We start from the raw sequence: 23,944 nt of genomic DNA, 5'->3' as shown, positions 1-23,944 counted from the left end.
TCAAATGGCCAACGTTCCAGGGGAGGGCAGAGAATGTTTCATAACCCCAGCCAGTAAGGGAATTGAACCCGTGCTGTTGGCCTCACTCTGCATCACAAACCAGCTGTCCAGCCAACTGAGTTGAATGCTGCAAGGCCTTTCTGCAATGGTTCATTTGGGAAATTATTTGGGAAAAATACTGACGACGCTCATGAGTATACCGTAAAGCACCAAAATTGTGAAAAGTCAATCTTTATGGTGGCAAACACCTCTCGTTTGTCGCGGCATTTCTGCCTGTTGTGGTGATCCCGCAGGTGGCAAGCGCGGGCTCAAAATCGCTCCGATGAAGTCCAGAAACCTGAATGTGAGATGAACTCTCCCCCCCCCCCCCCCCCCCCCCCCCACCTCTAGCCTGTCAGACATGCAGTTCACATCAAAGAAGGCTGTACAAGTTTCAACTTGAGCATTGTTCCTGGGACCATCATATCTCCTGTGCTGCAACTCAATTTATCTCCATGTTAACACAGATATTAAGAATTGAAAGCAGCCGGACGAAGAAATTTAGCAGCATAGGTTTTGAAAAGAATATTGTATCTGGTTTCTCAGACTAAAAGCTCATGAGCAAACCAAGACCCTGAAAGATACAGAAAACAGGCTGCTTGGCACCCTGAGCAGCCTTCTGCCAAATTGCCTTTTTCAACTGCACTTAAGAATGGCCTGCAAAAACAAACACGCTTTTTGTGAAAACTTTAAGTTAAGATGTGGGGCCAACGGGAAGCTTTATTCGTCGATCTTTCCCTGAAATCAGAACCCCAGGAGCTTTTGATCCTGTTGTCCAAAGACTGAGTGAAAGTAAGCAACAACAAATGTGTTTGAAAGAAGTTGGCTGTCGCCCTGAAAGGGCTGCCTACATTATTTGAGACAAAGAGCAGTTTGAGTTTCTTGCAATCAAGTTCATTCAGTTGGCATAGTTCCAGGTGTTCAATTAACACTTAGGACTAACAAAGTAAAACTCCTTTCCTCACCCATCAAAGCTGCCTGCTCAAATATATTTCCTAGCAGGAGGTCCTAAAAATACTTTTGGTTCCTCACTAAAATTCAAAGAGTAACCTTAACAGATTCCATGGATTAATTAGATGTGATGATGCTCCACTTGTAAGCTACATATGGCACATTATGGTTCTTAAATGAGTACTGACCATCTTGAACAAATATGGTGGAGCTACCTAGAAAGAGAGACATTTTATTTCTTTTCTTGCTTTTAAGGGCCAGCATTATGCTAGTTTTAGTGCTTCATTTCTAGCTCATGGTATTGTTTCATTTCCAAAAGTTCATCATTTTTGTTTGTGAGGCCATGATATGCTACACTGTGCCAGTTGTTTTTTGTATGTCGCTCAAGATCACTGCTTTTTGGCTTATTTGATTTCTTTCCGTGCTTTTCAAACTCTTGTTTGTCTTGCTCTTCGGACCATTCGTTCTTGTTTTCTGTTGTTCTGGACGACATTTCTGTTTGATGTTTGACGAGCAGCCATTGACATCGCTGTCATGTTTCTTTTCAAGGAGACATTTGCCTCCAGAACTCATAGTCATCTTCTGAAGCGGCCTTTGGCTTCGTTTTGAAAACTTTGTTTCTGTCGACTTCCGACTTGGTATTTAGGCATTGTATCACACTCTCGAAGGCACCAGTATCTTCTCGGACCACCGCCCTTTGGGTAGAACCTTTTTTGTAATTCGCTGTGTGAAGCTGTGGCCCGAGCCTTTGCAAGCTTTATTTTGCGAACTTTTATACTCGATCCCCCATGGAAGGAGGGTGCATTGATGTTTGGTGCTGGGGGGATTGGGGAGAGCGGACACTGTGGGTTGGGGGGGCGGTGCCAGCTATACTTTTGTGTATGGGGGGATGGAATGCTAGTGATGAATGTCGGATGGCGAGGCGTTGTTATGCCAGCAAGGATATTTGGGGGGGGGGGGGGGGTTACTGGTGAGGATTGCAGGGGGAAAGCCCCCAAACCTTCATGATGGATGGAGTCTGGAGGCTGTTGGGCTGCAGCGCTGGTCTGTGCTACTGGAGAGTTACATGCGAGTTTTCAGTCTGAGCCTGACACTTTGCCAGATTCTGGGAAGAAATTCATACATTTGCAGAAAGCTAGAGTATTTCAGTTTTTCTGCTCTTTTCTTGCATGAGCACCTGGTCTTTTTTGAGACATGTCAAAGGTACCCATCCACAATGGCTCAATAGGTTAATGCAACAGACTGTATTATTCCTGAGACTTTATGACCACCGATTCCAATTATATTTCTGTGCCGAGGTACCTGACTTCAGTTGTCTTGGTATTGGAAGCACAATGGTTATCCTCTGTGTCCCTGGGCTAGGGAGAAGAAATATTAGCTGGTATTGCCATTCTTGATTACTATCTGGTAACCTCTGTTGGAAATTTTGGGTATGTGGATGTCAGATGTGGACTGGGCATATATCCTGAAAAGGCTGAAGACCAGGCTTACACATGATGAATGATAATTGATTGTTGGTGCCTGCGGAGTTCGACCAGTCCAAGTCGCTGTCTCACAAAGAGAAAATGCAGCTCAAGAGTAATTAGTTGATCCATTTATCACTGACTCTTTAAATCAGTAGCCTTTGGTACTTCACATATGACTTGCCAAACCCATTGTTTTCAACTTGGTTCACTCAAATACAAAATTTGGAGCCAAGAAGAAGGAAATTGTTTTTTTGTGAATTTCAGGGGAAATTCTTTTAAAAACAAACACATGATACAATTTTAAACCAAATCTGCATGAGAGACTTAACAGAGAAGACTTTTCTTTAATTTGTGTGTCCTCCTACGATTAGATAATTACGCAAACTCTGCTAAAATGTCAATTTCATTTGGGACCATTGATTGTAACCTGGAAAATTAACTTTGTGAAGGAGTTCTCTGAAACTTCTTTGTTAACTCTACATTCAAAGTCGCAATCAGCAGAGAACACTGTAACAGATGGAATAATTGTTTAGATTACTAGGCAAGCTGGTAAACAACAGAACTGTTCAGTTATTAATAAACCATGACTGTATTATCGTAGGATGAAATAGAATAGAAAAAGCATTCATTAATTTTAATGAAGTGCACTTTTTAAATGCAGATAAAATGAAGAGAAAATAGTTTCAGAAAATGATCCTATACTACTGTAATTGTTTGTGTTGTCGCTGATTGGATGTGGTGGCATATTTAATAATGAAGGATAATACTGCTGTTCCAGCTCACAGGAAAGAGGGGCCATTTATTTTATTTTGAAACGAGCATACAATTTTCTTGTTTTTTTTTGTGCTGTTTATCTAGGTTATTTGGGGAGCTTTCAACGGTGAAGACTGGCTGGGATAGTCACATCGCGCAGATCTCCAAGGAGACCGTTACTAAGGACATGCAAATTAAAATGTTGCAAGACCAGGATTCAAAGCTGAGAACTGAGTTAGCAAGACACAAGGAGGACGTGGAAAAGTAAGCTGCATTACCAATCAGTTGAGAAATGGCACATCATCCTCACTTGAAAAGCTACAGATCCATTGTTATTTTTGGAATAAGGCCTGGAGTTTTCTAAAACACCGTGGGATTTGCATTGCTAATTTCATTAAGAACTTTTTAGGATACAAATGTACACTGATTTTCTGAAGTAGATGAATGGTGACCGAGAAGCTAAAATAGTAGCAATATTTAAGAGTCTCAAAATTGCCACTTTAGTTCACCTGCCATTAATTGGGGCTTTCTTTTTTAAGAGGTCTTAGTGAAGTTGCAAGATTGATTTTCTCAGGATGGTTATGAGTTGCCTCCCATAATCTGGGAAAACATATCTCCTGCGGTTCCACCCTTGCTAACAGTTATGGAATGACGCTGATAAACTGAGAAAATTTACATTTGAGAACATCCTGTCATGAAGTGGATCTCTTTTCCAAAGTCACAGCACAGGGGAGAACTTAAATTTATAGGGGAGTAGAACAACTAGCTCTTCAACTCTTTGTTATCGTACTGACACTTTAGATACATGTCAAATGTATGTACTTTACTTTTTTTTACAAAATGTATAATATTTACTAATCCAACTTGCATGAGGATGCATGTGGGTAATTAAGATCAAGCATAGTCTTCAAGTGATGTGCGTGAGATCATAGTAAATAACTAGGTCATGACAGGTGCTCAATTCCTATCCTTAATCTATTTTTAAAAATGATTAAACATGAAATGAGGGGAAATTGTCTTAAAAATGAGTTATGCTGCTTGTATAGCAATACATGCTGTGGCCATAATAAAACAGGAGACCTGAAGATGCCCACTTCAAGGAACCAGACATGGGGAATACTGAGGCATGTCTGTAGAAAAATTGGAACTGGGAATTAAACGTTACATGTTTAACGTATTTAGGAATGATAGAGAAGGAAAATGGGGAGGCAGGTTAGCTATCCTTATTAGGAATGTCATAACGGCGGCAAATAAAAGGATTCAGTTATCTTTTTCCTCCAAAAAATATACTTTATTCATTAAAATCTATAAAAGTACATTACAAAATATTTCTACTTGAAAATTGCAGAAAGTGCAGTAGATTCCAATTTGTTTCCATACAGCATGTTCTACTCTGAGATGCCTCAATTCAGAGTTGTAAAAATTCATTCAAGGAATGTGGGCTTTGTTGGCTAAGCCAGCATATATTGCCCATCCATAAAGCCCTTGAGCAGGTGTGGTGAGCTGCCTTTTTGAACCACTGCAGTCCACGTGGTATAGGCATAGCCACAGTGCTTTGAGGGAGGGTGTTCCAGGATTTTGACCCAGCGACAGTGAAGGAAAGGCAATATATTTCCAAGTCAGGATTGTGAGTGGCTTAGAGGGGAACTTTCAGGTGACGGTGTTCCCATGTATCTACTGCCTTTGTCCTTTTACAAGGTAGTGGTTGTGGGCTTTGTAGGTGTTGGCTAAGGAACCTTGGTGTGTTCCTACAGTTCATCTTATAGATGAAGCAAACCTCTGCTACTGTGTATCGGTGGTGGAGAGAGTAAATGGTTATGGATGGGGTGCCAATCACGTGGGTTGCTTTGTTCTGGATGGTGTCAAGCTTTTTGAGTGTTGCTGGAGATGCATTCATCTAGGCGAGCAGAGAGTATTCCATTATATTTATATGGTTTGGTCAATGGTAGTTACCAGTATGTTGATAATGGAGGATTGAGCAATGTCAGTGCCATTGTATGTCAAGGGATGATGGTTGGATTCTCTCTTGTCAGAAGTTATTGCCTTGCATTTGTGTGGCACGAATATTACTTGTCACTTGTTAGCCAAAGCCTGGATATTATCCAGGTCTTGCTGCTTTAGGACAAAGACTGTTTCAGTATCTGAGGAATTGTAAATAGTACTGAACGTTGTGCAATCATCAGCGAACATCTCCATTCTGACCTTAGGATGTAAGGATGATAAGGCAGCTGAAGATGATTGGGCCTAGGACACTACCTTGAAGAACTCCTGCAGTGATGTCTTGCAACGGAAATGACCCCCAACAACCACAACCTTCTTCCTTTGTACTGGGTATGGCTTCAACCAGCGAAGAATTTTACCCCTGATTCCCATTGAGTTCAGTTTTTCTGAGGTTCCTTGATGCCTTACTCGGTCAAATGCTGCCTTGATGTCAAGGGTAGTCACTCTCATCTCACGTCTGGAGCTCAACTCTTTTGTCCATGTTTGAACCAAGGCTATAATGAGGTCAGCAGCTGAGTGACCCTGGCAGAACCCAAACTGAGCGTCAATGAGCAGGTTATTACTGCCGCTTGATTGCACTGTTAATGACCCCTTCCATCACTTTACTGATGATCAAGAGAAGACTGATAGGGTGGTAATTAGCCGGATTAAATTTATCTTGCTTTTTGTGTACAGGACATACTTAAGCAATTTTTCACATTGCCGGGAAGATGCCAGTATTATAGCTTGGTTAAGGGCATGGCAAGTCCTGGAGCACTTGGTCTTTGCAGTATCAAGTGCCTTCAGCTGTTTCTTGATATCATGTGGAGTGAATCGAATTGACTGGAGCCTGGCATCTGTGATGCTGGGGACTTCCAGCAAAGGCCGGGATGGATCATCCACTTGGCACTATTGTAGTAAATGCTTTTGCGCTGATGTGCTGTGCTCCCCTGCCATTAAGGATGGGATATTTGTGGAGCATTACCCTCCAGTGAGTTGTTTAACTGCTCACTGCCCTTTGTGGCTGCATGTGGCAGGGCTGCAGAGCTTAGATCTGATCCGTTGGTTGTGGAATCGCTTAGCCCTTTAACTTGCTACTTATGTTGTTTGGCATACAAGTAATCCTGTGTCGTTGCTTCACCAGGTTGACACCTCTTTTTTAGATATGCCTGGTGCTGCTCCTGACATGCCCTCCTGCACTCTTCATCTAACAAGCCTAGACCAGGTCTAGCAGCTATGTCCATTAAAATGCAACCAACTCAATCAGTGTTGATGCTATCGAGTCACTCTTGGTGATGGACATTGAAGTCCCCTCACCCAAAGTACATTTTGCAACTTTGCTACCCTCAGTGCTACCTCCAAATGATGTTCAACGTGGATTCATCGGTTGCTGGGTTAATTCATCAGTTAATTTGGCAGGGGGATGGGTGAGGAGATACAGTATGGGGGTGATGCACAGCCAAATATAGACGAGTAACCAAGTCAGTCTAGAAGGCAGTGCAAAGAGAGACATGTTAAAGCACGGGGGGGATAAGGCAAGGATAGATGGCATTTATTTTAATGCAAGCAGCCTTGCAGGTAAGGCTGATGAACTAAGGGTGTTGATTAACACGTGGGAATATGATATTATTGCTATCATACAGACATGGCTAAGGGAAGGGCATGACTGGCCGCTCAATATTCCGGAATACTGAATCTTCAGGTGAGACAGGGGGATTACAGAAGAGGAGGTGGTGTTGTAATATTGCTCAAGGAGTCAATTACTTCAATGAGGAGGTATGATATATTAGCAGGCTCCTCAATTGAGGCCATATTGGTGGAACTTAAAAACAAAAAAGGCAACTATCACGGTGCTGGGAGCCCACAAACAGTCAGGGAGAGATAGAAGAGCAGATATATAGACAATTCTCAGAGAAGTGTAAAAATAATAGGGTAATAATAGTAGAGGATTTCAACTTCTCAAATATTAATTGGAATTGGCAAAGTGTGAGGGGGCAGAATTCTTACAGTGCATCCAGGAGATCTTTTTGAGCCAGCACGTAGAAAGTCATACAAGAGAGGGGGTAGTATTTGACCTAATTTTAGGGAATGAAACTGGGCAGGTGGTAGATGTGTCAGTGGGCAGCATTTTCGTGATAGTGACCATGACTCGATAAGATTCAGGATAATTTTGGAATAGGACAAATATGGACTGGAAATATGGTTTATGAATTTGGGTGAGGCCAATTTTAATAGGAGACAACAGGATCTGGCCAAAGTGGACTAGGAGCAGCTACGTTTTGGAAGATCCTACAGAGCAGTGAGAGTCATTCAAATGGGAAATAGAGAGAGTACCTGTTCGGGTACACAGAGGGAGAATTCAGAATGTCCAATTCACCTAACAGCACGTCTTTCGGGACTTGTGGGAGGAAACCAGAGGAAACCCAAGCAGACACGTGGAGAACGTGCAGACCCAAGCCAGGAATCAAACCTGGGACCCTGGCTAACCACTGTGCTGCCGTGGAGCCCTAAGTTCTCCCACTGGAGAGGACTAAGTTCGAGTTGAGGGAGGCGGCATGTGGCGCAGTGGATAGCACTGGGACTGCAGCGCTTGAGGACCCGGGTTCGAATTCCAGCCCTGGGTCACTGTCCATGTGGAGTTTGCACATTCTCCCCATGTCTGCATGGGTTTCACCCCCACAACCCAAGATGTGCGGGTTAGGTGGATTGGCGACGCCAAATTGCCCCTTAATTGGAAAAAAAAATAATTGGGTACTCTAAATTTATTTTTAAAAGTTTGAGTTGAGGGTTTCAGAAGAGGGTTTTGAGATGTAGTGGAGGCTCTTTATGACTGTATTTGAGGAGCTGTTTGTCGCGTGGGAGGGGATTAAAAGGGGGAAAAAACTGTACAAACTGTTAGTTAGTGTTCGACGGATGGTGCATTTTGTTGATATGTATGTTTGGAATAAAGTTTCTTTTCCAAAAAAAAGAAGGAAAATGAGTTGAAGGGGGAGGGTATTCCAGAGCTTCGGGTCTAGGCAACTGAATATGCGGCCACCAATGGTGCAGTGATTGAAATGAGGTTTGCACAAAAAACCAAAATTAGACGAGTGCAGAAATATAGGAGGGTTGTGGGGCTAAAAGAAATTCCAGAGAGAGGGAAGGGTGAGGCCCTGGAGGAGTTTGAAAACCAGGAGATATATAAAATACTAAAAGGGATTGATAAAGTAAATGCAGACCAAATGTTCCCCCTTGTGGGGCAATCTAGTACAAGAGGTCACAGATGTGGTTGAGAGGCGATTTAAAACTGAGATGAGGAAGTACTACTTCTCACAGGGATGATGAATGTGTGAAACTCGCTGTGGTGGAATCTGAATCATTAAATAGTTTCAAAAGGGAGATAGGTATATTTCTGATTTTAAAAATGGGTTAAAGAGATATGGGGTACAGGTAGGGAGGTGGCTTTGAGACCAGGAATAGATCAGCCATGATCTGATCGAATGGCGGAGCAGGCTGGAATGGCTGAATTTCCTGTTTCTGCTCCTAATTTCTATGTTTCTAAGATCAGGAGCCAATGGAGGCCAGCAAGCACAGCTGTGATAGTGACAGCACTTTGTGCAAGTGAAGACACAGAAAACAAAATTTGGATGACCCCAAGTTTACAACGGGTAAAATGTGGGAGACCAGCCAGGAGTGTGTTGGAATAGTCAAGTCTAGAGATAACACCGGAATGAATGAGGGTTTCAGCGGCAGATGAGCTGAGACAAGCGCAAAGTCAGACGGTGCTATGAAAATGGAAATAGGAGGCCAGAAGCCCATTTCTAGATCAGATGTGACATCAAAGTTGCAACCAGACTAGTTTAATCTCAAACTGTTGCAAGTGACTATCTGGTTTAAGATGATAATGGAACAGGACAGAAGTCTAATGAAAATTGGTTAATAGATTGGAGAGAAGCTGATTATGAGGGACTGAAAATAGAACTTGGGAAAATAAAATGGGCAACAATATTGTCTAACAATAATGTAGAACAACAGTGGGAAACGTTTAAAATGGTGTACAGGAAAGATATTCCATCAAGAGGAAAGTAAAACAGAAACACTAATGAGACTCCGTGGATGAATAAAGACATAAGGGAACAATTGAGGGTAAGGATAGCACATAGACAGCAGAGCGGTGAATGATAAGAGAGAATACAAAGCGATTAGGAGAGAAGTAAAAAGACATTTAGGAAAGCTAAGAGGAACTCAAATTAACTGACAAGGAATACAAAACAAAATATTTTACAGACACATTCATCAAAAGGGAAGGCTGAGCTGAGAATAGGGCCATTAAGTTTGGGCAGGATAATACCACAGATAACGATAAAGAGATGGCAGAAGTTTGCCACGGAGACATAACAGGTGCACATGACATGGAATGATGAGATAAGCGCATTTGTAATAAAAAGTGGATGTACGGAAGAAATTAGGAAACTCAAGGGTAAAATCCCTGGTCCGGATGGATTACATTCATGCTCTTTGAAACAATCTAGGGAAGGGATAGCGGAGGATTTACTCCACATATTTAATAATTCATTAGAGAAAATATAGTAATGGAGGACTGGCCGATAGCTAACATAATATCTATTTTTAATAAGGGGGACAGAACATGTCCAGGGAATTATAGATCGATCAGCTTAATATCAGTGGCAGGACAAATAATGGGATCCCTGCTAAAGGAGAGAATTTAAAAACATCGAGACAAGAAAAATATAATATTGAATAGGCAGTGTGAATTTCAAAGGGGAAAATCTTGCTTGATCAACCTGTGTTGAATTCTTTTGAGGAGGTAACACAGAGAGTAAACAATGGTAATGCAGTAGATATAATTTATGTGGGTTTTCAAAAGGCCTTTAATACGGTGACCCATAATAGACTAATGAGTAAGATCAGAAAATGTGGAGTTGGGGACAAGTAACAAAATGAATTGCCAGCATGCTTCAAGACAGAAAGCAGAGCGTGGGAGTAAAGGATGCAGAGAGTGGATTTGTGGTGTTCCATAAGAAAGTGCTGGAACCACTGCTGTTCAGAATTTACATGAACGTTTGGGCTTTTGAATCTAAAACACAATTTCTAAATGTGCAGATGATACTGTAAGGATCCTCTTCTAACTCCTTGTCTAATCCCTGTCTTGTGGGCTGCTGTTTTTAAAAGTACAGATTTTTGGTTTGAAGTGAGCCCCCTCTCTCCCTGCTGGCAGCTGATATTTGGACTAAGCCAGGCACACCCTTTGATGCAGTGTCAAAGATCTCAGGGAAATATGTGAATTATTGGGCTGGTTTAGCTCACTCAGTGGGCCAAACAGCTGGTTTGTGATGCAGAAGAAGGCCAGCAGCACGGGTTCCATTCCCGTACCAGCTTACCAGCGCCAGAATGTGGTGACTAGGGGCTTTTCAAAGTAACTTCATACTTGTGACAATAAAAGGTTATTATTCTTCTTATTATTATTGTTAATTCAATGTTGAGACTCTGGGGTCTGTGGGGCTGGAATTGACAGCGCACTCGCCCAGGGTGTCGTAACAATACCAAATTGAATAATTAGTCAATACTGAAGAGAACTGCCACAAATTACAGGATGACAATAATAAACTTGCAGAATGGACAAATATGTGGCAGATGAAGTTCACTATGGCGAAATGTGAAATAGTCCATTTTGGTAGGAAGAAAAGGATTGTCTGTAATGGTATTACTTGGAATGTTACTTGGATTTTGGAATGTGCAGGTTTAGGTGGGATAGAAGAACAAAGGGATCTCAGAGTATATTTACACCAATCAGTAAACATTTAGCAAGGCTATAACAGTGAAACAAGCACAAGATTGATAGGACTAAGACATAGAGAAATTAAGCTAAATGTGTATTGAACCTTGGTTAGACCACATTTAGAGTACTGTGTGCATATAGAGACACTGGAGATGGTGGAGAGATGATTTCAAGAAAGATATCCAGAAATACGAGGGTATACATATCAAGAAAGGATGAACAGGCTATTTTCTCTTAAAAAAGAAACATGAGGGGTTATGTCACCAAGGTCTTTAAAATTATGAAAGGTTTTGATCGGATGGATACGGAGAGAATGGTTCCACTTGTGGGAAAGAGCTTAACTAGAGGCCATTAATATAAGATAGTCACCAAGAAAACTCAATTAGGAATTCAGAAGGAACAACTTTATCCAATGGATGGTGAGAATGTTAAAGTCACGAGAAGAGGGAGTGTTGAAGTGAATAGTATAGATGCATCTAAGGATAGACAAGACACATGTAAGGAAGAAAGGAAAATAGAGTTACGCTGATGGATTTAGTTGAGAAAAATGGGAACATTCAAGGGGAACATAAATGCCAGCATGGACTAGTTGGGCTGATTGGTCTTTTTCTGTACTGTATTCCCTATGTAATCTTGCGTGGTATATGCTCTTATTTTATAATCGTTTTTACAGTTAAATGTGTTGACTTCCATATTTTGATGTGAACCACAAGCTGTTTCTTATATTGACCGAATGACCACACAACTAGAGTATTAGTTCAAAGACAGTTTATTAACACGCGACTATGCACTAAACTAGACCTAATAACTAAGATGACCTTTACTTAACTTCGGGGTGACCGGCTCTGTGCGAGATAAGGCCTTTATCTGTGTCCACGAGGGTCGGTTGGAAATCTTCAGGTTCGTCTGGGCTGGGCTCGACCTTCAGGTAGCGATCGCGGGTCCTTGAACTTGACTAGTTGATATGCTGCAATTGGTCGCACATTGGCCGGTCCAAAAGAGGCCGATCCTTAGTGCGCAGGGCTTCTTATCCTTCTCTTTCGCGCCCTTTTGGGCAGTCCTATCTCTAGATCCAATAGATTGATAGGGTTTCAAGCACCCACATTGATCCTGGCCTATTGGGGGGCGGATACCTCGGTGGCTGGGCGGGTCTTAGCTACCATTGTCCTCGGCACATAGGTCTTTCCAAATAAGGGGAAGTGGCGCCGGTTAGTCTGCTACTGTTGTAACTCCTTGATTCAAACTCTATTGTCCTGGGGGAAATGATGATTGACTCTTAATGGATACAAGTTTCAGTCAGGCTTCTTACCACAATACACAGAGGCTGTGTACCTGTCTGTGTCCAAGCTGACCACAATTCCCATGGTCCTTTGCAGGTGGCCATTTTAGATGGCTACAAATGGTAATGCAGCAATTTCGGAACACAAAAGTGGAGCTAAACAGTGTAAAACTGAAATGGCACAGTATTAATATTGGTGGAAGAGTGTAATTACAATCTGGCAGGTTTACATAGACCATTTCCATTCTAAAATTGTGTCACAACCATGTAAAAGGCATTTCGTCAAAGTGGTCCGTCAGCAAAGAATTATGTGTGCGTGTGTATGTAACCCCCTTTTAATTTATGAGTGGTTACTTTGAAAATAGCCCAGCGGAGAAGCTTTAATCTTAAACAAGATGAAAGTTAGTTTAGTGCAAAACTACTGTTGAAAGTTATTTACCTAATAAAATGTAATAAGTGATAAAGTTATTAACTAAAAGACAAAGATTAAAATGCGAGTAAAGAAAATACTTAAAAATATGATTTCAAATCCATCTCTCTGACATTGTTTCAGGTACTTACAGGCAGCATGGTCGCACAGTGGTTATCACTGCTGCCTCATAGCTCCACCGTCCCGGGTTCAATTCCGGCCTCGGGTGACTGTGTGAAGTTTGCACTTCCTCCCCGTGTCTGCATGGGTTTCCTCTGGGTGCTCCGGTTTCCTCCCACAGTCCAAAGATGTGCAGGTTAGGTGAATTGACCATGCTAAATTGCCCCTTAGTGTCCAGGGATGTGCAGCTTAGGTTATGGGGTTACAGGGACAGAGTGGAGTGAACGGGGGAGTGTAAATGGTAACTCATTCGAAGAGTCATCGTAGACAAAATGGGCTAAATGGTTAGATGGGGTTACTGGGTTACGGGGATAGGGTGGAGGTGTGGGCTTAAGTAGGGTGCTCTTTCCAAGGGCCGGTGCAGACTCTATGGGCCGAATGCCTCTTTCTGCACTGTAAATTCTATGATTCCATTTTTCCAAAGGGAAAGAGTTGAAACCTGATGTTCTGTTTAGCAGCTGTGATGGCTCCTGCAGTCGACTGTCAGTGTTTCCCTTTTTCAGGTGGACTCAGTGGATCAGAAGTTTTTTGGGTGAGAGAGACTGTTTCCTAATCCTCACTAATTCTACGGTTATGGCACTTGCAGATTGCCTGGACTCTTTTGGCAGAACAGAGTTTAATTCTTACTACCTCCCTAATTGTCCTCGCTTGGCCAAGAGCCCACTCTAAAGTTGATTCTGAGGGATCTTCCTGGGTATTCTTGATCCTATCTCATGAGGTTGCTTCTTACGTCCTCCTTTATACAGTTCAGTAAGCACAAAATGAGCACCATGTTAATTTTTTTTTAAATTTGTTTTTATTAAAGCTTTTTTCAAACAGAATTTTTACATAACCAATAATAGAAAAATAAAAGGAAAATATGTAACAAAACTAGGTGGCTGATATCATTATACAAACAGAGAATATACATAAAATGAGCAATACCCCACCTAAGGCCCCCCCCCCCCCCCCCCCCCCCCCCCAATCCGGGCTGCTGCTGCTGACATTTTAACGCTCTCCTAGAAAGTCAAGGAACGGTTGCCACCGCCGGGAGAACCCCAGCAAGGACCCTCTCGAGGCAAACTTTATTCGCTCCAGACTGAGGAACCAAGCCATGTCGCTAACCCAGGTCTCCACACTCGGGGGTTTTGAGTCTCTCCACATTAACAAGATCCGTCTCTGAGCTACCAGGAAGGCAAAGGCAAAAACCTCGGCCTCTTTCGCTTCCTGAATTCCGGGATCCTCTGACACCCCAAAGATCGCTATTGTTGGGCTCGACTTCACCCGCATATCCAGAATCCTGGATATGGCCCTCGCAAAGCCCTGCCAGAATTCTTTAAGCGCTGGGCATGCCCAGAATATATGGACATGGTTCGCTGGACTCCCTGAGTATCTCGCGCAGCTGCCCTTCACCTCGAAGAACTTACTCATCCTCGCCATCGTCATGTGTGCCCAATGTACCACCTTAAACTGAATTAAGCTGAGCCTGGCACATGATGAGGAGGAATTTACCCTGCCTAGGGCATCAGCCTACAGGCCCTCATCCAGCTCCTCCACTGGGGCTTCCTCCCCCTCCTGCACTTCTTGGTAGATCTCCGACACCTTCCCCTCTCCTACCCAGATGCCAGACACCACCTTGTCCTGTATCCTATGAGGGGGTAGCAACGGAAATGTCCACACCTGTTTTTGAGAAAGTCGCGGACTTGGAGGTATCTGAATGCGTTTCCAGGGGGCAGGCTGAATTTCTCTTCCAGTGCCTTCAAGCTAGGGAAAGCCCCATCTATGAACAGGTCTCCCATCCTTCTAATGCCTGCCCTGTGCCAGCTTTGAAACCCCGCATCTATATTGCCCGGAAGAAATCTATGATTGTTCCGTATTGGGGCCCAAACTGAGGCCCCCTCCTCCTTCCTGTGCCTTCTCCATTGATCCCAGACCCTCAGTGCCACCGTCATCACCGGGCATGTGGTGTATCGTGCCAGCGAGAACAGCAGCGGTGCCATTACTAGTGCCCCTAGACTGGTGCCTTTGCATGATGCCGCCTCCACGCAAACCCCTCCTCCATTACCCACTTCCTAATCATGGCCACATTAGCCGCCCAGAAGTAGCAACAGAAGTCCGGAAGCCCCAAACCCCCCCCCAACCCCGACTGCACTCCAAAAACAGTCTTTTAACTTGCGGGGTCTTGTTTGCCCACACAAATCCCGTGATAATCCTGTTCACCCACTTGAAGAAGGATTTGGGGATGAAGGTGGAAAGGCACTGGAAAACGAACAGGAATCTGGGGAGGACCGTCATTTTCACTGTCTGCACCCTTCCCACCAGGGAAAGTAGGAGCATGTCCCACCTTTTAAAGTCTCCCTCCATCTGCTCTACAAGCCGAGGTATATTGAGCCTGTGTAGGGCATCCCAATTCCTAGCCACCTGTGTACCTAAGTAACGAAAGCTCCTCTCCACCATCTTGAGCGGGAGCTCTCTCAGTCTCTCCTCCTGACCCCGAGCGTGGATTACAAACAGCTCACTTTTCCCCACGTTCAACTTGTACCCCGAGAAGCTCCCAAAGTCCCTGAGGATCCACATGACCTCCCCCATCCCCTCTAGCGGGTCCGAAATATACAATAGCAGGTTGTCTGCGTAGAGCGACCCCCCCCCCCCCCCCCCCCCCAGTTCCTTAAAGTCCTCAGCGCTATGGTCAACGGCTCAGTTGCCAGGGCAAATTGTAGCGGGGATAGGGGGGGCACACCAGCCTCGTCCCTCAGTGCAGCCTAAAATACTCTGACCTCATCCGGTTCATGGATACACTTGCTACGGGGGCCTGATACAGTAGCTTGACCCACCCTATGAGTCCCTCACCAAATCCAATCCTACCTAATGCTTCCCACAGATACTCCCATTCCACCCGTGAAGTGTTGGGTAGTGTAGACTTGTGAAGCTAACATATGCCACCAACACTGAAGAAGGTTCAACTCTATTTTATTAACTACTTATAAAATAATAGATATACGAGAACTGTGGGTCTAAACGATGCTAGTTGAACTAGAGACCTGTGCCTGTCCGAACCAGTTGAATCTCTCAGCACCTGGTGTGAGTCTGTACTAAACTTGATGAGCTCTTGTGCTTCTGAGAGGCAGCATCCAGAATGAACGGGAAAAGTGATGCCCTCTGCCTTTATAGTGTGTGTGTTCTAACTGGTGATTGGCTGCGGTGTTTGTGCATATTGATTGGTCCTAGTGTATGTCCATCAGTATGTGTCTGCACCATGATATACTGGTGTATATTATGACAACCCGGTCAAAGGCTTTCTCTGCATCCATTGCAGCCATTAGTTCTGCGTCCCCTCCTTCTGAGAGCATCATGATAATGTTTAGGAGCCTCCTCACATTTGTAGTTCAATTGCATGCCCTTGACGAAACCTGTCTGATCCTCATAAATTACTCCCGGGACACAGTCCTCTATTCTAGTAGCCAAAATTTTAGCCAGCAGTTTGGCATCTACGTTCAGGAGAGATATCGGCCTGTGGGACCCACATTGAAGCGTATCCTTCTCCCTCTTCAAAATGAGCGAGATCAAAGCCTGCGACATTGTCGGAGGGAGGGTTCCTCTCTCTTTTGCTTCGTTAATGGTTCTTAGCAGGAGTGGGCTCAGTAGCTCCGAGAATTTCTTGTAGAATTCTACAGGGAAGCCGATGGACCCGGGGCCTTGCCCGACTGCGTACTTTCTAGGCCCTTAACTATTTCCTCCAACTCAATCGGGGCCCCCAGTCCCTCCACCAGCTCTTCGTCCACCCTTGGAAACCTCAATTGGTCCATAAATTGCTTCATCACTGCCCCTCCCACCCGGGGCTCTGACTCGTACAGTTTACAATAAAACTCCTTGAAGACTTCATTGATCTTCTCTGGGCCCAAGGCCGTATTACCTTCCTTATCCCTCACTCCCCCGATCTCCCTGGCCACCTCCCTCCTGCGAAGTTGGTGTGCCAGCATCCTGCTTGCTTTCTCATGTAATGGTGGGACCATTACAAACCGGATGGTCTACACCTGGGCAGGATTGGAACCAATGTCCTCGGGGGTGCTTTTGCTAACACTGTTGGAGAGGTTTTAAACTAATGTGGCGGGGGATGGGAACCAGATTAGGAAGTTAGAGGTCAGTAAAGAGGCAGCAACTAAAGCCAGTAAGGTACAAGATAATAAACTCAATGTGACTAAGGGGAAGAGTAGACAGGGAAGAGATGATGAACGCAAAGGGACAGGTGGTCTGAGATGCATTTGTTTTAATGCGAGAAGTGTAGCAGGTAAGGCAGATGAATTTAGGGCTTGGATTAGTACCTGGGAATATGATGTTATTGGTATTACTGAGACTTGGTTGAGGGAAGGGCAGGACTGGCAACTGAATATCCCAGGGTATTGATGCTTCAGGAGGGATAGAGAGGGAGTTAGAAGAGGGGTGGAGAAGTTGCATTACTAGTCAGAGATGATATCACAGCTGTGATTAAGGAGGACACTATGGAGGATTCGAGCACTGAGACAAATTGGTGGAGCTAAGAAATAGGAAGGGGGCAGTAACATTGTTGGGTCTTTACTACAGGCCTCCCAAAAGCGAGCATGAAGTAGAGGTACAAATATGTAGACAGATTATAGAACAACGTAGGAGCAATAGGGTGGTTGTGATGAAAGATTTTAACTTCCCCAACATTGAATGGGATTCGTGTAGTGTTGGAGGCGTAGATAGAGCAGAGTTTGTAAGGAGCATCCAGGAGAGTTTTTTGGAACAGTATGTACATAGTCCAACTCGGGAAGGGGCCATACTGGATCTGGTATTGGGGAATAATCCCGGCCAGGTGGTTGAAGTTTCAGTCGGTGATTACTTTGGGAATAGCGATCACAATTCCGTACGTTTTAGAATACTCATGGACAAGGACGAGAGTGGTCCCAAAGGAAGAGTGCTAAATTGGGGAAAGGCAGAGTATAACAAAATTCAGCAAGAGCTAGGGAATGTGGATTGGGAGCAGCTGTTTAAGGGTAAATCCACATTTGAAATGTGGGAGTCTTTTAAGGAAAGGTTGATTAGAGTGCAGGACAGACATGTCCCTGTGAAAATGAGGGATAGAAATGGCAAGATTAGGGAACCATTGATGACGGGTGGAATTGTGAGACTAGCTAAGATGAAAAAAGAAGCATACATAAGATCGAGGCAACTCAAAACTGATGAAGCTTTGGAGGAATATTGGGAAAGTAGGACGAATCTCAAACGCGCAATAAAGAGGGCTAAAAGGGGTCATGAAATATCTTTGGCTAACAGGGTTAAGGAAAATCCCAAAGCCTTTTATTCATATATAAGGAGCAAGAGGGTAACTAGAGAAAGGATTGGCCCACTCAAAGACAAAAGAGGGAATTTATGCGTGGAGTCAGAGGAAATGGGTGAGATTCTTAATGAGTACTTTGCATCATTATTCACCAAGGAGCGGGACAGGACGGATGTTGAGGCTAGGCATGGATGTTTAAATATTCTAGGTCAAGTTGTCATATGGAAGGGGGAAGTTTTGGGTATTCTAAAAGACATTAAGGTGGACTAGTCCCCAGGACCGGATGGGATCTATCCCAGGTTACTGAGGGAAGCGAGGGTCGAAATAGCTGGGGCCTTAACAGATATTATTGCAGCATCCTTGAGCACAGGTGAGGTCCTGGAGGACTGGAGAATTGCTAATGTTGTCCCTTTGCTTAAGAAGGGTAGCAGGGATAATCCAGAGAATTATAGACCTGTGATCTTGACGTCAGTGGTAGGCAAACTGTTGGAGAAGATACTGAGGGACAGGATCTATTCACATCTGGAAGAAAATAGACTTATCAGTGATAGGGAGCATGGTTTTATGCAGGGAAGGTCATGTCTTACAAACCTAATAGAATTCTTTGAGGAAGTGACAAAGTTAATTGATGAGGGAAGGGTAATATACATGGACTTTAGTAAGGCGTTTGATAAAGTTTCCCATGGCAGGTTGATGGAAAAAGTGAAGTCGTATGGGGTTCAGGGTGTACTAGCTAGATGGATAAAGAACTGGCTGGGCAACAAGAGACAGAGAGTAGTGGTGGAAGGGAGTGTCTCAAAATGGAGAAGGGTGACTAGTGGTGTTCCACAGGGATCCGTGCTCGGACCACTGTTGTTTGTGATATACATAAATGACCTGGAGGAAGATATAGGTGGTCTGATTAGCAAGTTTGCAGATGGTACTAAGATTGGTGGAGTTGCAGATAGCGAGGAGGACTGTCAGAGAATACAACAAAATATAGATAGATTGGAGAGTTGGGCAGAGAAATGGCAGATGGAGTTCAATCCAGGCAAATGCGAGGTGATGCATTTTGGAAGATCAAATTCAAGAGCGGACTATATGGTCAATGGAAGAGTCCTGGGGAAAATTGATGTACAGAGAGATCTGGGAGTTCAGGTCCATTGTACCCTGAAGGTGGCAACGCAGGTTGATAGAGTGGGCAAGAAGGCATACAGCATGCTTGCCTTCATCGGACGGGGTATTGAGTACAAGAGTCGGCAGGTCATGTTACAGTTGTATCGGACTTTGGTTAGGCCACATTTGGAATACTGTGTGCAGTTCTGGTCGCCACATTACCAGAAGGATGTGGATGCTTTAGAGAGGGTGCAGAGGAGGTTCACCAGGATGTTGCCTGGTATGGAGGGTGCTAGCTATGAAGAAAGGTTGAGTAGATTAGGATTGTTTTCGTTGAAAAGACGGAGGTTGAGGGGGGACCTGATTGAGGTCTACAAAATTATGAGAGGTATGGACAGGGTGGATAGCAACAAGCTTTTTCCAAGATTGGGGTGTCAATTACAAGGAGTCACGATTTCAATGTGAGAGGGGGAAAGTTTAAGGGAGATGTGCGTGGGAAGTTTTTTACGCAGAGGGTGGTGGGTGCCTGGAACTCTTTGCCAGCGGAGGTGGTAGAGGCGGGCACGATAGCAGCATTTAAGATGCATCTGGACAGCTATATGAACGGTCGGGGAACAGAGGGAAGTAGACCTTGGGAAATAGGAGACAGGTTTAGATAAAGGATCTGGATCGGCGCAGGCTGGAGGGCCGAAGGGCCTGTTCCTGTGCTGTCATTTTCTTTGTTCTTTGTTGTTCTCCCCATACTCGTAGACTGCCCCTTTCACCTTCCTCAACTGCGCCTCCGCCTTCCCAGTGGTTAGCAGATCGAACTCCGCCTGCAGTCTCCGGCCCTCCTTTAGCAGCCCCTCCTCGGGGGTCTCCGCGTACTTCCTGTCAACTCTGAGTATCTCTCCCACCAGCCTCTCCCTCTCCGCCCTCTCCCTCTTCTCTCTATGGGACCTAATAGAAATCAACTCCCCTCTAATAACTGCCTTAATCGACTCCCAGACCGTTGTTGCTGTTACCTCCCCTGTGTCGTTTGTTGTCACATAGTTATGTCACATAGTTTTGGATGCTCCTCCTTATCCGCCCACACACCTCTTCATCCGCTAACAGTCCCCCATCTAGTCTCCAGAGAGGGCGTTGCCGTCCCTCTGTCCCAGTCGCAGGTCCACCCAGTGCGTGGCATGGTCTGAGACCGCAATGGCCGAATACTCGACCCCCTCCACCCTCGGGATTAACACCCTGCTCAACACGTAAACGTCAATCCGAGAGTACACTTTGTGAACATGGGAGACAAAGGAGAACTCCTTCGCCCTTGGCTGCGCGAATCTCCATGGGTCCACACCCCCCATCTGGTACATGAACCCCCTCAGGGCCCTGGCCACCACCGGTCTCTTTCCCGACCTGGACTTAGACCGGTCCAATGCCGGATCCAGGATTGTGTTGAGGTCCCCCCCACCATAATCAAATTACTTGACTCCAAGTCCGGGATTTTACCCAGCATGCGCCTCATGAATTCCATGTCATCCCTGTTCGGGGCATAGATGTTCACTAACACCACCCGGGCCCCCTGCAGCTTGCCACTCACCATAATGTACCTGCCCCCCTTGTCCACTACGATACCCCCTGCCTCGAATGCCACCCGTTTGCTCACCAGAAGTGCCACCCCCCTGGCCTTCAAGTCTAGCCCCGAATGGAACACTTGGCCCACCCATCCCCTCCTTAATCTCGTTTGGTCAGCGAGTTTTAAGTGCGTCTCCTGAAGCATGGCCATGTCCGCCTTTAATCCTTTTAAGTGCGAGAACACGCGAGCCCTCTTGACCGGCCCGTTCAGACCCCTCACATTCCACGTGATCAGCCTGGACGGGGGGTTGACCCCCCTCCCGGCCGACTAGCCATCTCCCTTTTTCGGCCAGCGCCTCCCGCTTGCTCCAGCCCTCCCGCCGGAGGCTCCCCAACCCAACTCTCCATCCGTACCCAAAAGTTGGTTCCCCTTCAGTCAGCAAAGCAGGGCCCCACCCCCCTGCCAAGCACCCGCTTAGCACTGATTCCCCCCCCCCCATTGCGCCTCCGTAAGTCAACTGACCCATGCTGACCCCGGCCGCTCCCGCCTCTATCCCCAATCTTACTGTAGTCTCCTCCTTCGGGCCCCCAACCTCCCCTCCCCAACAGGGTAAGAGAGCAAGCGCCATCCACATTCTTCCCATAAAACGAGAAACGCAACCCGGGAGTTACCCCTCCCCTGAAAAAAAAGCAAAAGAAGAAAAGTGGACAGCTTAAATTCTACTACCAATCTTACATCAGCCCAACACCCGGTTACACATCCCCGCCAGGGCGTTTCACCCACGTGCAGCTGTCCTGTTAGTTCGGGTCCAGCTTTTCATGCTTAATAAATGTCCACGTCTCATCCGGCGTATCGAAGTAGTGGTGCCTGTCCTGGTACGTTACCCAAAGCCTCGCCGGATGCAGCGGCCCGAACTTCACCCCTTTGTTGTGGAGGACCGCCTTAGCCCGGTTGAATCCCGCAAGCCTCTTAGCCAATTCAGCTCCCAGGTCCTGGTATATCCGAATCTCGCAGTTCTCCCACTTACTGCTCTGCTCCTTCTTTGCCCAACGCAAGACATGTTCCCTGTCTGTGAAGCGGTGGAACCTTATCACCATCGTCCTCGGTGATTCGTTCGCCCTAGGCTTCCTCGCGAGGACTCTATGCACCCCATCCAGCTCCAAGGGCCGCGGGAAGGCCCCTGCGCCCATTAGTGTCACCAGCATTGTAGTCACATACGTGCTCGCGTTCGCCCTCTCCGCACCTTCAGGGAGGCCCAGATTCCGCAGGTTTTGACTTCTAGACCTATACTCGAGATCATCCAGTCTCTCCTGCCATCTCTTGTGCAGGACCTCATGTGCCTCCACCCTGACCGCCAGGCCCAGGATCTCATCCTCATTGTCAGATACCTTTCTCTCCACCTCTTTGATCGCCTGCTCCTGCACCTTCTGAGCCTCCACCATCCTTTGCTTGGAGGCCTTCATAGGGGCCAGCATCTCTGTCTTCAGCTCATTGAAGCAGCTTCTCAGGAACTCTTGCTGCTCTCTCGACCACTGGGCCCACGCTACTTGGTCCACGCCAGCTGCCATTTTGTCTTCCCGGACCCGTTCAGCTCGCTTTCCCGCGATCGTTCTACTTGATGGCCCCACTCCTGGTTCCCTCATGCAGCAGTGAGGCAAACCTCTCCAGCATCTCTTGCCACGCCGGGAATCATCGCCGAACTGCCGCTACCGCTCCGTTGAAGGCCCAAATGTCCGATCCCGGCAGGAGCTGCCGTGCGCGCAACCTAGTCGGACATGGCCGCTTCCGGAAATAACCATGTTAACTTTCAAGGAGTTATTCGGCGGAGTTTACTGGCTGTTCACGCTGGCGGGAAATTCTGGTCCCACGTCGGCGCACGGGTCTCCCAGCGACGAGGATGGCTGTCAACAGGAAATCCTCTTGACAACGGCGGGACCAGTAAATCCCGCTAGTGGGCCGCCTCCGCCACTGAAAAACACGCGACGCGGTGGTCATTAAATTCCGCCCATTGTTTCACCTGGCAAATAATTAAATTGTGATCCTTTTGAAGTTTCTATCTGTCTCCTGTTCCCTCAGAAGAAAAAGGGGTTTTCACATATTTTGGAAGATTTAATGAAGATCCCTGGCAGAGTCTCATGCATTTTAATAACTCTTCATAGCCAGCTGTAGAGATATGAGTCTGGCCAGGTCTGAACAAACGGAGAAAGGTGCCATGTTGCCGGTCCATAGTTCCATTTTGAAAAAGGCTTTTAAACTCAATATAAAGGTGGAAAACAGAAATGTACCTTTCTTTTTTAAAAAAAATATTTTTATTAAGGTATTTGCAAGTTTTTATAATACAAACAACACCATGAACATAGTACAATAAATGTTTCTGCCCCCCATCCCAATATTCACACACCCCAACTATGAAACAACAAACCGCACCCCCGTCCCCCACTTTGGAATATTGCGTCAGCTGACAGTTTAATTTTCCCCGAGTAAGTCGACGAACAGCTGTCGCCTCCGGGTGAACCATACCATTGACCCTCTTAAGGCGAACTTTATTTTCTCGAGACTGAGAAACCCAGCCATGTCACCAACGCAGGTCTCTACACTCGGAGGCTTCGAGTCCCTTCACATTAATAAGAACCGTCACCGTGCTACCAGGGAGGCAAAGGCCAGAATGTCGGCCTCTTTCACACCCTGAACTCCCGGCTCTTCCGACACTCTGAAGATCGCCAACTTCGGACTCCGCACCACCCGTTTTGAGTACCGTGGACATTGCCTTAGCGAAACCCTGCCAGAACCCTCTAAGCTTCGGGCATGCCCAAAACATGTGGACATGGTTTGCTGGGCTTCCCGCGCACCTCTATCCCGAAAAACATGCTCATCCGGGCCACAGTCATGTGAGCCCGGTGGACTACCTTGAATTGTATCAGGCTAAGCCTGGCACTGAGGATGTATTAACCCTGCTTAGGGCATCCGCTCACAAACCCCTATCTCTCCTTCTAGCTCATCCTCCCACTTGCACTTAAGCTCCTCCACCAGGGTTTCCTCCGCATCCCAAAGCTCCTGGTAAATATCTGATACCTTCCCCTCTCCCACCCAGGTACTGGAGACAACTCTGTCCTATATCCCCCTTGGCAGCAGCAGCGGGAAGGCCAGAACCTGCTTTCTCAAGAAATCTCGCACTTGCAAATACCTATA

General features: G+C 45.7%; 1 protein-coding gene across 6 annotated transcripts in view; it reads left to right on the top strand.

The window, feature by feature from the left end:
* The window catches only part of ccdc57 (coiled-coil domain containing 57), a 276,573-nt gene that overhangs the window by 153,561 nt on the left and 99,068 nt on the right, over positions 1–23,944 (top strand). For all 6 annotated transcript variants that reach the window (XM_038776870.1, XM_038776871.1, XM_038776872.1 and 3 more), the window contains one exon: positions 3,315–3,473. In XM_038776870.1, coding sequence (XP_038632798.1) covers positions 3,315–3,473 — 159 coding nt within the window. The remainder of the gene's footprint in view (positions 1–3,314; positions 3,474–23,944) is intronic.

The sequence above is a fragment of the Scyliorhinus canicula genome, chromosome 18 (genome assembly GCF_902713615.1).
Source record: "Scyliorhinus canicula chromosome 18, sScyCan1.1, whole genome shotgun sequence".
Classification (NCBI taxonomy): domain Eukaryota; kingdom Metazoa; phylum Chordata; class Chondrichthyes; order Carcharhiniformes; family Scyliorhinidae; genus Scyliorhinus; species Scyliorhinus canicula.
The sequence above is the reverse complement of the archived record's forward strand: the minus strand, read 5'-3'. Positions and strand labels throughout refer to the sequence as shown.